General features: G+C 40.1%; 2 protein-coding genes across 8 annotated transcripts in view; both read left to right on the top strand.

Annotated features, from left to right (window-relative positions):
- Positions 1-1360, top strand: part of LOC144583061 (protocadherin alpha-8-like) — a 35089-nt gene extending 33729 nt beyond the window's left edge. Inside the window, exon 2 of the mRNA XM_078392505.1 lies at positions 1324-1360. Within this exon, the coding sequence (XP_078248631.1) occupies positions 1324-1359 (36 nt within the window). The 3' untranslated portion in view covers position 1360. The remainder of the gene's footprint in view (positions 1-1323) is intronic.
- The window catches only part of LOC110082095 (protocadherin alpha-C2), a 239021-nt gene that overhangs the window by 47666 nt on the left and 174958 nt on the right, over positions 1-16397 (top strand). Inside the window, exon 1 of one of the 7 annotated variants that reach the window (XM_020799372.3) lies at positions 1095-4173. The exons of the other annotated variants lie outside the window; for them this stretch is intronic. Coding sequence (XP_020655031.3) covers positions 1750-4173 — 2424 coding nt within the window. The 5' untranslated portion in view covers positions 1095-1749. Of the gene's footprint in view, positions 1-1094; positions 4174-16397 lie in introns of those variants that run through there. 7 annotated transcript variants of the gene reach the window in all.

Here is a 16397-nt window from a genome sequence, read left to right as displayed (position 1 = left end):
CACCCTTTCCCATTAACTGGTTAATTGGAAGATTCTCTTGAAAAGTTTACAAATTTCTGTATTTTTCTGAATTATGTTTCTGAGCCATCTTCTCGTGAATTTATTAATAACACCGTAGATCAGATTAGGCATCCTTCAGTCTCGAGAGACTATGGTAACGTGCTTTGAATAGAGGACTTGGAACAGTGTCTAGTGTGGCTGAGAAGGTCAATTCAAGAGTGACAATCCCTTCCACACTGAAGACAAATACAGTCTGTCCCCTGTCCAGCTCCCTGATTTTGCTGGTTTTGGGACAGCCTCTTTGCCTCAGCCTGCTGAACAAGTGTCTCTTCAAATTGGGAGAGGCCGTGATGCATTTCCTGCCTCCAGGCTGAAAGCTCAGATGTTAAGGTTTCCCATCTGTTGAGGTCCATTCCTAAGGCCTTCAGATCCCACTTGCAGATATCCTTGTATCGCAGCTGTGGTCTCCCTCTGGGATGATTTCCCTGCACTAATTCTTCATACAGGAGATCTTTTGGAATCCAACCATCAGCCATTCTAATGACATACTCGACATCAGATCCCTTTGACATCTGAAGTAGAGTGAAACAGGGCTGTGTCCTCGCACCAACCCTGTTTGGGATCTTTTTTGCTGTCATGCTGAAGCACGCCTTTGGAATTGGAACAGAAGGTGTCCATCTCCAGACTAGATCAGATGGAAAGCTCTTTAATGTCTCTAGATTAGAATGATCTCTGACACTCTCTTCCTATATGTCAAGCTGGATGCATTGGCAAATGCATTGGCAAAGCAGCTACCATGTTCTATAGACTCACAAAGAGAGTATGGCTTAATAAGAAGCTGACGGATATACCAAGATCCAGGTCTATAGAGCCTGTGTCCTGAGCACACTCCTGTACTGCAGTGAGTCCTGTACCCTTTGTGCACGGCAGGAGAGGAAGCTCAACACCTTCCATATGTGTTGTCTCCGATGAATTTTTGATATCACCTGGCAGGACAAAGTTCCAAACAGAGTAGTCCTAGAATGAGCTGGAATTTTTAGCATGTATACATTACTGAAACAGCAACATTTAAGTTGGCTTGGGCATGTCATGGGAATAACGCTGTAGGCTAAGAGATTTATTTGATAAAAAGTTTAATAATGCTGAAAATACATAGGAAAACCCATATTGCATAAGATGTTTAAAGGCAGAGCAAACTCCTGCCTCTAGAACTTTTGAGATCTTCAATTTCATTATGAGTTTTAATATATTTGCTTAATGCTTTTTAAATATTGTAATAATTTATTATTTGGTTTTTATCTTTGTTTCTTTTAATACTGTAAGCTGCCTTGGATCGTCTTGGAAAAAGGCAGCATATAAATATTTTAAATAATAGAAAGAAAGAAAGAAAGAAAGAAAGAAAGAAAGAAAGAAAGAAAGAAAGAAAGAAAGAAAGAAAGAAAGAAAGAAAGAAAGAAAGAAAGAAAAAATACATTTGGTTAGTTTTGACAAGGATATAAACTGAATGCCATGAAAGTATACTTCACTGCATATTGAAACAGCAAGAAAAAGGTTAAAGTATGGCTTTGTCTGCACTTCATATAGTCAGTCACATGGTGTCACCATTGCCTCAGTAATCTTCTTGAAAACTACAGCCCTCTTCCTTTAAAAAAAGCATTTGGGGAAATTGTCAGAAGACATCCAGCTGGAATTACAGGATCTGGAGAGAATTCTATCAATGATGCTACATCCTGGATTTCCAAAACACATATGTTAACTACTTTTACAACAAATACTTTAGAAGGATCCTCATTGCAAATCGTTGCAGTTATTATGCAGACGGATTCCTTGAAGCAGCTGCTGCAGCTGGTTCTGCTCCACACCGCCTGGGAAATAGGGAGCGGCCAGCTCCATTACTCTGTGCCGGAGGAATCCCAGCATGGCACCTTTGTGGGCCGCGTCGCTCAGGACCTGGGGCTGGAGGTGAGTGAACTGGTGCCTCGGATGTTCCGGATGGAATCTCAAGATGATGGGGATTATTTCAGGGTCAGTCTGCAGAATGGGGTTTTGTTTGTGAATTCACGGATAGACAGGGAGGAGCTGTGTGGCAAGAGCCCTTTGTGTGCCGTTCACCTGGAGGTGATTGTGGACAAACCCCTAAAGGTCTTCCATGTGGAAGTAGAGATTGCAGACATAAATGACAATGCCCCTGTTTTTTCTGTTGCTGAGCAAACATTGATGATTGCAGAATCAAGATTGCCACACTCTCCCTTCCCACTAGAGAGTGCTTCTGATGCAGATATTGGCACCAATGCTCTGTTAACTTATAAAATCAGTCCAAATGATTATTTCAGGCTCAATGTAGTAACAAATGAAGATGATACCAAATCTGCTGGGCTTGAATTAAAGAAACCATTGGACAGAGAAGATACCTCTGTGCATCATTTGCTACTGACAGCCACAGATGGGGGCAAACCAGAACTCACCGGAACACTCCAATTGATGATCCATGTCTTGGATGTAAACGATAATGCTCCATTATTTAGTCAATCTGTTTACAAAATTAGACTGCCTGAGAATCAAGTTAATGGGACACTGATAATTACACTCAATGCCACTGACTTAGATGATGGGATTTCTAAGGACATTTCTTATTCTTTTAGTAGTCTTGTTTCTTCTAAAGTTAAGCGTATCTTCCAAATAAACGAGAGGACAGGTGAAATCAGGGTTGCAGGACCATTAGATTATGAAGATGTTAATCTGTGGGAAATTCAGGTTGTAGCAGAAGATAAAGGTAACCCTCCTTTGGCTGGGCACTGCAAAGTTGTGGTTGAGATTTTAGACATGAATGACAATGCGCCTCAGCTGTCACTGAAGTCTCTGTCAGTTCCAGTGCCAGAGGACTCTCCATTGGGTATGACAGTGGCTCTCATTAGCATCTCGGACAGAGATTCTGGAGCCAACGGGCGAGTGAGCTGCTCTTTGTGGCCTTTGGGGCTTCCCTTCAAACTGATGTCCACTTTTAAGAATTACTACTCACTTGTGCTGGAAGAACCTTTAGATCGAGAGCAGTTGGCAGAGTATGTACTAGTGGTCATGGCTCATGATGAAGGAACTCCACCACTGTCAGCTTCCAGCACCTTGTTGGTGCCCATTGGTGACATCAATGATAACGCACCTGCTTTTTCCCAGCCCACCTACACTGTGTTTGTGAAAGAGAACAACCCACCGGGTGCTCACATCTTCACAGTGTCTGCCTCAGACCCCGATGTGGAGGAGAACAGCCTGATCAGCTACTGGCTGGACGAGAAGCTCTGGACCCTATCTAGTTATATCTCGGTGCACTCAGAGAGTGGGAAGCTCTACGCCTTACAGCCTTTGGACTATGAGGAGATGAAGCTTCTGGAATTTCAGGTGAGGGCCAAAGATGCAGGGATGCCCTCCTTATGTGGCAATGTGACGGTGCAAGTCTTTGTGATAGATGAGAATGATAATGCTCCAACAGTATCTGGGCTAATGGAAGTTCCTGTTCTGCTGGTGGTTCCCATAGCAGCTGGGCATGTGGTGGGCAAAATCCATGCCCTGGATGCTGATTCAGGCTACAATGCATGGCTGCGCTACGAACTGCACGAAGCCACCAATGGACCTTGGCGAGTGGGGCTGTACACTGGTGAGATCAGCACTACACATGCCATGGATGAAGCAGGGGATGGTGGCAACAGCCGGATTCTGTTGGTGCTGGTGAAAGACCATGGAAGACCCATGCTGTCTGCCACAGCCACACTGAGCATGTCAATTGTGGCTAGCACCCAAGCCATTCATGCTGATGCCCACCTTATCAGAATGGGAGGGAACTCAAAGCCTCAGGAGGAAAATGTCAATATCTACCTGATCATAGCAATTTGCTCAGTGTCCAGCTTGTTTGTGCTGGGGATTACTGTATACATTGTGTTGAGATGCCAATGCCAGGCAAAGGAGCCAATGGTGTATGGTCCTGGCACGGCCACACTGGTGTGTGCCAGTGAAGTGGGCAGCTGGTCCTATTCCAATCGCCACAGCCATATCCTGGCAGGAGTGAGCGGGGATGGTGGTGCCAAAAGTGACCTTATGGTTTTCAGTCCCAACATTCCTGTTTTTGCAACAAATGGGGACACAGAAAATACAAAGGAGATAGTTCCAAATTCATCTGAACAGGTGAGTTATATGGGATCCTTCAGATAACTGAAAGTAGCTCTCTGCTTTTCTTTTTTTTTTATGAACATATTGAAGGAAAACATTGGAGCTTCCCAATATAATGGGGTTTGGTAGTTAGGTCTGCATGAACTATTTATTCATTTTAATATTTGTGGCTTCCTTTCTCACTTACAGACCTTCTCATAAGCTAACCAAGTTAAAACAACAGTAGCAACAAACGAAGATGAGCTAGTAGTGCTAGTGCTTGTGTCACATCTAGGAGACTTGCAACTTTCACTATAAGCAAGACATAGTCAACTACACTTTGTTGTCCAACACCCTGTTACGCAGGTTGTGGAACAGCTAGCCCCATTGCGAAACAGCCTGTACTGCACAAGCTGTAAATTGTCATGCCTCTTGGCTGCTATAAGGGGAATTGGATATTGGGCTTGATAGCTATACAAGGAAGAAAATAAGGTTTCTGAAAAGTACTGGAAGCTTTGTGCTAGCAGAATGGCAGCACTGGCTGTAATTCAGTTTAACTGCACATTAACAGAAGATCTGTAGTGGGGAGCCTTAGACCACACCAGAGTCTGATGGTTTTACAACACAAGCATTGCGTTGCAATGCAAAGGACTGCTTGCAATGGATTTCTTCACTACTTGAATATCTTGCCATCAGTATTTCCAGACCAGTTGGCAGATACAGCATCTTTTCATTTCGTTTCATTTTAAATGTCTTGTCTGCTTTTCAAAGTAGTAGTCATGGTCTTTGATGATCTTCCATCAGTGAAAATAGTGCAGAGGCAAGAGAGGAAGCTCTCCTTTTAGTTTGACCAATGAAGGAATTTTCTCAAACAAAAGTTCCTTGGTTATGTTTAGTTGCATTGTTCGGTGTTTCATGGCATTGGAGAGAAGAGGCATTGTTATTATCTCTTCAATGGTGAGCAAATGGATCTGGCTGAAGTAACTTTTTTTTCAGTATATGGGAAGGCTTCTAGTTCTGTCATGCCATTTAAGGGAATGAGTAAAATGGTTTTCATCAGTGTTCTCTTCCCCAATGTTAGTATGCTCTGCATCACATCCCATTCAGTTTAGGGGTATGACTGTCTTTGAACCCTCCATAACAGATTCGGGATTAAAGAGTACTGAAGGAGATGGAAGAGGATGCGGGTGGGGTAGAATCAATGAGACTTGTGCCCTGCTTTCACTTCCTGGATCAAGATATTGTCTGCTAATAGAAGGACCCTGTCCAGGTGCAGAATGGAAATGTTGGATGCAACTTTGTACATGGAACTTTAGTTCAGATCAGAACTCTTGGATACAGCATAATATAAACAAATATTATTATTAAATAATATTAATATTATTATTCAGCTAATTAGCTCTAATAATACACTTACTGTAATATATGTTCCAAAATGTTCATCCTGGGGAACTTCCACTTTGTATAAATTCAAGGGAGCAACCACATTGATAAAAACGCAGAAAATATTACGGGTTTGGAGTGACCTAATTCACATTTTTTTCCATTGACCACATAACACAAAGGGACATGCGAATCAGTCCAGAGTCTGCCATGCTCTGCAAATCTGTAATTTCCCCCCTCTGTTGCTGGGATCTTTCTTTCTTTCTTTCTTTCTTTCTTTCTTTCTTTCTTTCTTTCTTTCTTTCTTTCTTTCTTTCTTTCTTTCTTTCTTTCTTTCTTTCTTTCTTTCTTTCTTTCTTTCGGCAAGATAACAAGATGAGGAAGGGAAGCCTTGTTCATAATTTATTAGGTTGTTCCTTTGTAATGGTGCCATCTGCAGGGCTTATATATAGAATGGCAAGCAATCAACAAACAAGGTTTTTCCTTTTCTCTGCTTGCGTGGTCAGTTAATGTGAAGAGGCCTGGGGAAACCTGAATTACCCAGTGCAACTTCACAGAAAATGAATTTGAATTTTTCTCACTGGTTAGTCTCAACTTGAGATGGAAATGCCTCTGGGTCCAGATTGTTACAGATGAACAATTACTGCAATGCTTTGTATTTTTTTTTTAATTCCATAGGCACAGAAGAAATATTTTGAAGCAAATTTGTCCTAATTCAAATTTATATAGCATAGGGATTATTTTATTCATAATTAGGTAAAAGTAAAGGTTCCCCTTGACAATTTTTGTCCAGTCGTGTTCGACTCTAGGGGGCGGTGCTCATCCCCGTTTCCTTGCCATAGAGCCAGCGTTTGTCCGAAGACAATCTTCCGTGGTCACATGGCCATTGCGACTTAGACATGGAACGCTGTTACCTTCCCACCGAAGTGGTCCCTATTTATCTACTTGCATTTGCATGCTTTCGAACCGCTAGGTTGGCGGGAGCTGGGACAAGCAACAGGAGTTCACTCCGTCGCATGGATTCGATCTTACGACTGCTTGGTCTTCTGACCCTGCAGCACAGGCTTCTGCGGTTTAGCCCGCAGCGCCACCACGTCCCCTATTCATAATTGGCAAATTATTAATTACCAAAAATGATTTACTCACAATAAATATTTTTTCCTAAGAATGAAGATATTCACGATATTCCCAAAGATGGGGGGGGGGGGACTCTTTTAAAGCAAGAAGTTATTGTTGAAGCTATGCCCATTCAAAAGAAAGAAATTCTAGCAACAGATCAATTCCTTTCTTCACTCAAACAGAAGGGGTGAACTCTACTCTTTGATTCTCCAAAGAGGAAAAAAAAACATTCTTTTCCTGGATTAAGTTTCATAAACACAATGAGACTTCTTTCCCCCAGCAGAATGGTGGGACTAGACTAGTAAAGGTTATGTAGTCATAACCTAGATGTAAGTTAGCAGAGTTTTTGTTTCAGTCCAGGCAGTCCAGTTGAATGACACAGACAAAGACAGCTTCTTCTAACACCAAGTGTATTTACAGTATATGCAGAAGTTCAGCAGTACAAACCAGCAGCCTGACATTAATTAGAAGAGATCCTACATCTTCTCCACATGTCCCCACAGTTATACACATGCATATTTACATACATCCAATCAGTGTGGACATTGCATCATCCCAGACTGCATGATTCAGCACTTTGCACACCTGTCAAGTATGGCTGCTGATTATCCTAGGCCTTGTCCTGCGTCAGTGTGGAAATTATCCTTGACACCCCTCCTAATTTACACCTGAGCAGAATGTATTCCCAATTCATCAGTTAGTTCTCTGTGTCTTTGCACATTCAGTGGTTTTGTTAGAATGTCTGCTACACTCTTTTCTGTTTCACAATACTGCAGTTGAATTAGTTTTTCCTTTACTGCCTCAGTAACATTGTGATATTTAATATCAATGTGTTTGCTTCTGCTTCTCATTTTTTCTGTTGTTGCCATGTGTATACATGTGGTGTTGTCCTCAAACAATGTTATGGTGTGATCCACTTTAATTTTCAGATCTATAAGCAATTCTTTATACCACACCAGCTCTGAACACACTTCTGAAAGAGCAGCGAACTCTGCCTCAGCAGAGGATGAGGCAATGGAACTTTGCTTTCTTGATTTCCATCCCAACAATGTCTCAACAAACTTTGTTGTGAAACCTGGTACTGATTTCCTGTCAGCTATGTCGTTGGCCCAATCACTATCTACATAAACCTTTAATTTTAAATAACTAGAGGGCTGTACGAATAAACATGTGTCAAGGGTACGTTTTAAGTATCTAAATATTCTTTTCTTCCCCAACCAGTGTTTTTGTGTTGGCTTTGCAGTATGCCTACTCAGAATATTGACTCCTACAGCAATATCTGGCCTTGTCCAGTTTGCTAGATGTTGTAAACTTCCAGTTGCTGATTGGTACACTTCTTGTTCTTCAAACTCTTTGCTTTCATCCTCTGACTTTTGAAAATCTGCTGTCATGGGTGGGTGTCTGTATACTTTTGCAGTCCTGCATATTGTATTTTATTAGCATTTCCTCTATCTTTAATCTCTGATTTAGGACATAATCTTTGTCTTTTTTCTGAATTTGAACCCCCACATAATTCTGCATTTGGCCTAGGTTCTTTAGTTTGAACTCTTTTTTTCAATTGTTTTTCAAACAGATCAATTTGAGCTTGTTTTTTTTTTACATAAAGCATATGTCATCAACGTATGCTAGCAAAATATTTTGTTCTTTTCCATTTTCTTGGACATAAAGGCAAGGGTCTGCCTTGGCTATTCTTAAACTTCAGTATTTTCAATGCTAAGTCAAGACACTGGTTCCAATATTATGTAGACTGTTTAAACCCATAAATTGCCTTATTTAACCTATACACCATTCCTGGTTGAGAACTCTCAAACCCAGGTGCCTGAGCCATGTATAGTTCTTCTTGCAGATCTGCATTCAAGTATGCTGTAGTTATGTCAAAGTGACAAATTAGGTAATTTCTTGAAGCAGCCAGAGTTAACCTCAAAGATTCTGCCTTTACTGTTGGGGAAAAAAACCCTCATCATAGTGTACATTTTTTGTTTGTGTGTATCCCTGAGCCACAAGTCTGGCTTTGTACCTATATTCCCCATTGATCTGCATTTTTTCTTTTGTAGACCCATTTACTTCCAGCTGCTTTATGGTCTGGTGGCAATGTGGTTTCTGTAAACACTCCATGGTCATCCATGGATTTTAACTCTTCTTTCATGGCTTGTTGCCATTTCCTTTTCTCTGCCTCAGGCAGAAGCAACACCTCTTCATCATTCTTAGATTCTTGGAACACGTGACAAACTGTTATTCCCCCCCCATGAAACCTTGATGGAGGTATTCCTTTGTTAGATCTTTATGACCTTCTGAGAACCTCTGGTTCTTCTTTAACAGGCTGACTTTCTGCCTCACTACATTCCTCCTCCTCCGAGCTGCTTGGACTTGAGCTTCCTTCAGCTTCTTGCTTTGGAACCACCTCTATTTCCTGAGATTTTCCACCATTGTTTATGTGTATGAACACTTCTCAGTTTGCATGAACCTTGTCCCAATTTTCCTGTTCACAGAAATGGGCTGATCTGGAAATAACCACATTTCTATTTCCATCTAAGAATCTATATGCTTTAGACCCTTTTTCATACCTCAGAAACCTCATTTTTTTGGTTTTGTTCTCCCTTTTCTCCTTGATTCTTTTGGAATGTGCACTCAGGCACTGCATCCAAACACTCTAATATGTTGCAGGGAAGGTTCTTTGCCATATAACATGAAATATGGGGTCTGTTCTACGGCTGAAGACCAAATTCTATTAACTATGTAGCTAGCCACCTGAAACGTCTCTCCTCAGTACAAATTACTCATTTTAACATCCACTAACAGAGCCTGTTTAATGTTTTGCAGGACTCCATTCCTGCGTTCTGCCACACCACTTGAAATGGAGACTAGGGACTTGTTTTTCTGTGATGTATCCGTATCTTTGTCAGCCACATCTGGAACTTTCCAGACATGAATTCAGATCCTCTATCTGTCTGCAGCTGGTCCACCTTTTGGCCATAATGTCTTTTCACAAAGTTCACCCATGCCCTGAAATGATAAAACACTTCTGCCTTATTTTTCATGAGAAAGCAGAATGAGAAACGTGTGTGGTCATTGACCAAGACTAAAACATATTTAGCTTCCCCCATAGATGGCGCTAGAGGCCTTATTATATCTGCATGGACCAACTGGAAAGGCCTCTGTGTTTGTCTGTTACTTTCCTTGCTTATTCTTTGGACCTTTGATTTTGCAACTGTGCATACACTGCAATCCAGAAAATTCTTACAGGGTTTCATTTTCAAACCTTTTGCCATCTTTTGCATTTTTTCTACTACCCTGAAATTAGCATGACCCAATCTCCTGTGCATGAAATGAGCGCACTGGTCATGTGGTGGTGTGTTTTTGACTACAGCATGTGTTACTTTGTTTTGTGTTCTTCCCTTCAGTACATATAAATTATTTTCAAGTTTTGCTGTGGCACACACCCTGTTCCCTTTCTTAATTGTACATGTGCTATCAGCAAATGTAACTGTAAACCCTTCCTTGTCCAAACATGAGACACTTAGGATATTGCAGTCTAAATTGAGCACAAGCAAAACACCATGTAAAGTAGTTTCCTTTCCAAACCTGGAACGTAAATTGTTCCCTCTCCCTCTACTGACCATTTCCTCCCCTTTTGCCAGGCTCAATAGTTGTGATTCAAAGCACCCAGGGAAAAAAAACAGATCTGATTTATGAGTTAAATGACAAACAGCTCCACTGTCAAGAATCCAGGTGTTGACCTTAGAGTCCTTATCAGAAGCCTGTACAAGAGAAATCTTCCCTTGCTTCTTGCCTCCGCTTCTCTGGCTAGTTTCTTTTTCTCTGCAGCTCCTTTGCAAATGCTTTTTCGATCTGCACTTGAAACAGTGTCATACAGCAAGAGCCTCTCCCGTCTGTTCTCTGTCACTCCTGGAAGCAGCTCTCCTCTGCTGTGGGATGTCATTTCTCATTCTGACTTGGGACCTCTCATTCTGTCTTGGGACCTCTCATTCCTTTTTTCCTCTTCCTTCAACAATCCCACTCTGGCATGGATTCAAGGCTTGTTACTAGCACATCATAGTCTTCTGGAAGACTGCTCAGTATCACACAGACTTTGTGATTCTCTGTGAGCTGCATGCCCCTCTGCTCAAGCTCCACAAACAGATTTCTCATCTGCTGTAAGTGTTCTGACATGCTTCCATCACAGTCAAGCGTTGCTCTGTATAATTTACGTGTCAGAGCAACTTTGCTGCCAGCAGAGTCCTAAACATAGACATGGTGCAGAGCTTGCCAACATTGCCTAGCTGAGGTCAGTCCATCATGTGTATTAATTGGATGTCCTCTAAGCACAGAACTATTGTTGTTAAAGGCTTCTAATTTTGCTTTATCTTTTCCTCATTCAGGGCAGTGGGGGGGATTGAAAACAATCTTCCACAAATCCTCCCTTCTCAGCAACATTTCGGCTTTAACTGACCAAGTCAGATAGTTCCGTTCATTTAGCTTTGTGAGAGGGAATCCTCCCATTCCTGCTGCCCCAACTGCATTTTACTGCCTTTTTATCTCTGTCCTCCATCCTTTACCCCTCCTGGGCTCTAAATGGCAGGACGCTCACTTTACTGGACTTTCTCCACTTCTGGACTGATTCCTCTGGCCTCTGTGGTACCCTCAGGCACTCACCGGCTTCTCTGGTGCAAGGCAGATGTCTCTGGGAGCATAACCCCTTGTTGGTGCAAATTAGCAGAGTTTCTGTTTCAGTCCAGGCAGTCCAGTTGAATGACACAGACAAAGACAGCTTCTTCCAACACCAAGTATATTTACAGTATATACAGAAGTTCAGCAGTACAAACCAGGAGCATGACAGCATGACATTCATTAGAAGAGATCCTACATCTTCTCCACATGTCCCCACAGTTATACGCATGCACATTACATACATCCAATCAGTGTAGACATTGCATCATCCCGGACTGCATGATGCAGCATTTTGCACACCTGTCAAGTATGACTGCTGATTTTCATAGGCCTTGTTCTGCCTCAGTGTGGAAATTATCCTTGACAGACTATATTGCAAATTTGCTGTTTTAGATTGAAAGCCTATTGAATTCTATATTTCATTTTGGCTCTTCCACACCACTAGCAATGTGCTGTAGCTGGAGTGCTGGTGTTGGTGGTATATAACACTATACTTTAGTGTTAATTGAAGTGAAGATACAGTATAAGAGAATGCTCCCCCCCCCATTGAAGACAGGTCCTGTATATTGCAGGATGCTATCCACAAGTCTTTCCTTATAGGGTTCTGATATGCTTCTCAAAGTGTTTCACCAGGAAATACATACTAGATGCAGACATGTCCCATCAATAGCTAGTTCTACCGCTAGGGAGGCAGGAGAGGGAAGGTATCAAAAACACAGTTTTTGTATTGTATTCTCCATTTCAGGAAAGACACACATAGAGACTTCATCCTTTCAGAATGTGGCTAGTACAAGTTTCTTTAGTTTTTTTAGAGGTACAAGTGAGAGATACAAATGCAGAATCAGTAACATTATTTGTAATAACAGACATAAAAAAAAGTTTGCCAAAAAGAAAAAAGTGCAAACTTCCCAAGTTGCCAAAAAACTAAAAAAGCACATTGGTTTCTCCAACAGAGGTGACAGAAATCTCTTATCAACTCTAACTGTACAGCAGTTAGAGCCACTATAACAAATTAAATTACATTATGATAAGGATAATATCATTTCTTTTCTGGTGTTACTCTAACTTTTGTTACTTTTATCAACTTGGGGTGCAGTTGTGATCTTAAGGTATTTGATTTATTTTATTTCCCTGTGTAATTAGATGGAAAAAGGAATAATAAAAATGAATCTTGTAACAATTTCCTCCACTTTGATTTTGTAGTTATGGCTGTATCTGTTTAATTCAGATTTTATAAAAAAAAACCAAATAAGATTATTTTAGTTTCTTTTGAGAACCAAGGAAATAAGGAATTACTTAAATCCAGCATCATGTAAATCATGTAAATCCAACATCATGCTAGCAAAATGAACATACCCACTAGTATGGTTGTGCTGAATTACACAAGTTGTGAAAGTGATAGAGTGAACTGAACTGCAAGCATGCAGTCTAATTAACAGACTGCAAGCATATTCACTTGCACCAGAGAATGCACTGGACACCACCCTTATGCAAACTCTCTCTAATGAGTACTCAATAGTGCAACTGATCCTGGGCAAGCATGGTGAGACTACTGGTTACAAGGTCTAACCTCCAACTATTATGGTAACTAACTACTTTTTAAGAGGAATTGGTTCTGAAATTACTTTTTAACTCCACCTCTTCAAGCCCTGGTTTTATATCCAAAGTTTGAAATTAGTGCTGGTGGTTTGTCAGATTCTGTTCACTCTGGATCTTATCATTCTATTACCATATTTAATTGACTGAAAATTCATGAAAGTTTTAGATTCTATATGATACTGAAGATATTTCTAAAATCTTAGTATTTGTGGTCCTTCTTCAGGTCCATAAGTTTATGACTCAGATGTCAAAGATGGTTTGCTGACAAATGCAGGGTTCTTTTCAACACAGTTATCTTGTTTAAATTAATTGACCCTGCTCCAAAACTGTGCAAGGCAGTGCTGGTATTTCAATAAAAAATTGAAAGTTTAAGATTTTAAGGACTTACTAAAGCTACCTGTTTTTAAAAAAAGAGAGGTGGGTGGCTTGAAGACACTCATCTGTGTGTGATAGGGAAAATGCACTGTAGTGGTGGGCAACTAGTGAACAACTTCTTCAACCAGCAACTGAAGCCAAGAAAAATTATAAATTTAATAGACTCCCTTTCTCAAAATAAGGTACACTAGAGTTAGATTCAGAGAAAGCAATTGATAGAATTGAAAGGAAATGTCAAAAATGTTTTATTGCTTATAGAACTTTGACATATTGTAATTGGAATGTATCATTGGAGAGATCTCATATTATAGCTGGAGTTTTCTTTCCTTCTGCTTGTGTCAGACAAAGTCACAACACTGTACTGTAGAAAGTATATTGCAGAAATGCATTGTTTTATAAATGAATTATTATATTTCACCATCCTTCTGTCATTACTGTCTTCTATCCATATTATAAAAACATAGTAATAGGCTGACGACATTCCATAAGGTAAAATTGTGCTGCTGATAGTAGGTTTTTCTGTGTAATGTAGTACTATATATCTAGATTTTTGCAGTGATGTAAACACAGAGATCCAAATTCAGAGCACAAACATGTAGATTAATAGGCAGGACAATAATACACGTTTTATGAAGGAAGTGCAGTACTTTCCAAGCCCAATTCATGAGACAGGTGAGACATTAAATGAGACACTTAAAGTCCTAAATGGTTTAGGACCTAAATAGCTGCCCAGACAACAAGAGTACCTTCACATACTTTTTAAAACAGATTTTTGCCCAAAGAGTGGAATTCCAATTTGAGAAAATTGTTAGTGTTGTTTCTGTCAACAACAATGCAATTACAGTGGGGTCTTGACTTGAGAACTTAATCTGTATTGGAAGGCGGTTCTCAAGTCAAAATGTTCTCAAGTCAAATCTGCATTTCCCATAGGAATGCATTGAAAACCATTTGATCCGTATGTGCTCTTTTCCGTCTATAGAAACTAATGGGAAGCTGCTATTCTGCCTACGACCACTAGAGGGGGATATTTTGTTTCTTTTTTTCTTAGGTCAAGAAAGGTTCAGGGAAGGCAGGGAAAATACAGTCCAGGCAGTACCAGGCAGTCTGAAGACTCCCAATCCACTCTCTAAATGCTGGGAGGAGTGAGGAAGCAGACAGGCACCCTTTTTCACTGGCCAACAGTTAACTGAAAGTTCAAATTTTGCACTTTCCCTGCCTCCCACGTGGGTTTTTTTCAGTTCTTAACTCAAATCTAAGTACTTAAGTCAAGTCAATATTTTCCTATGAGAGTGGTTCTTAAGTCAAAATGTTCTTAACTCAAGGCGTTCTTAAGTCAAGACCCCACTGTATTTTGGTTTCAGCTCGAACATTTGTTTATCCAGGCATTGGCTTCAAGGCCCTGGTGGACAAAGAATTGAGATATAAATATTTAAAACAAATAAATATAACAACAATAGTTTTGTAAATAAATCTGTTTATATGTTATAATAATTGGCTCAAGGGAGTAAGACCTGAAGTGATGGATTCAAACTACAAGACAGGAGGTTTTCACTGCATAGCAGTAAGAGCCATTTGACAATGTGGTGGAGTACCTTGGAGGAGAATGGCTTCTCATTCACTCCAGATTCTTAAATAGACATTGCATAGTCATTTCTTAGGGAGGTTTAGTTGTGGCTTTTCTGTTTCAGGAGAAGGCTGGACTCTCTTCAAGCACTAGGATTTTAATATATTTTAATCACACTTTTTAAACCAGTGTTATGAGAACTATCATTATTATAAAGAAATTGTTAAGGAAGATAAAATATTTTTTCAGTGTCTCACTACAGCGGGACAAAAGCATCTTTAAATTTTATTGTTAGAGTTACTGAAAATTCCTAAAATATGCCCATGGCAATTGAGAAAAAGGACTTCCACAGTTATTTAGTTCTCAAAAACTTTGAATGTTACATGTGTCATCTTATTACATTCAGTAATGTTACTGATTATTAATACTTTATAATATTTCAACATAATGTTCCTCTTTGGGTGTTCAGTATTATTAAAACTATTCTGGATTTCTGTCTTTTTTTGCCATGAAGTTATTTATTATTTTATCTCAGCTGGAAAATTTTCATAAACAAACAGATCTAGGTAACTGCAGTTTTAACATGGGGTTTTTACCAATCTAGAAAGCGCTTTAGATTATGTTCTCTTTTTAAATGTCTTGTCATACTCTTCCACGGTGTAAAATTGTTTGCCTCTCTCCATTTCATCAAATTATTTGACAAAACAATTCCCAGATTGCTGACCATTTAAATTATATTATTATGCAGTTTAGTTACTTTCTTGAACATGTATTCCCATTATTTTCTGTCTTTAATATACAGTGGTGCCTCTCTTAACGAGCGCCCCATTTAACGAAGAATCCGCATAGCAATTTGTTTTTTGTGATCGCAAAAGTGATCGCATTGCGATCTTTTTAATGGCAAAAAATCGCTTTGCGATGATCGGTAAGCATTTCGCTTATCGATTTTCGCATAGCGATGTTTTAAAAAACAGCTGATCAGCCGTTCCAAAATGGCCACCGAGAACAAAATGGCCACCCGCAGTGTTTCCGTGCCCTTTTCTCGCATACCGGGCAGCGAAAATGGCGGCCGCATGGAGGATTTCCGCATAACTGTGAGTTTTTTGCCCATAGGAACGCATTAAACGTGTTTTAATGCGTTCCTATGGGCTTTTTTGCCCCGCATAGCGATGAAACCACATAGCAACAATTTTTTTCAGAATGGATTATTGTCGCTCTGCGGGGCACCACTGTATATAATATATATGTAGAAATTCCTCTTCTGTTCCCTCCAATGTCCCTCTCATATTGCCCTCAAAAAAAGTCAGGCTGCTTGAAGTTGCTGTCAAATTGCCTGACCTCCTTCAGAAATGGAAAGGCTCTAAATACACCAGACTTACCATGCAATATACTCTATGATTATATTGAACAAGTATTTAATTACAAAAATGGCAAAAAGAAATAGATGTGTACTTGTATAGGATGAAAAGGCTTCTGACTGAGTGGAGTGGATTTTTAAAAATTATATATTACTATTGCTGCTGCTGCTGCTGCTGCTGCTACTACTACTACT

Source organism: Pogona vitticeps, chromosome 4, assembly GCF_051106095.1.
Source record: "Pogona vitticeps strain Pit_001003342236 chromosome 4, PviZW2.1, whole genome shotgun sequence".
NCBI lineage: Eukaryota > Metazoa > Chordata > Lepidosauria > Squamata > Agamidae > Pogona > Pogona vitticeps.
Note: the sequence above shows the minus strand (reverse complement) of the source record. Positions and strands in the feature narration are given on the sequence as shown.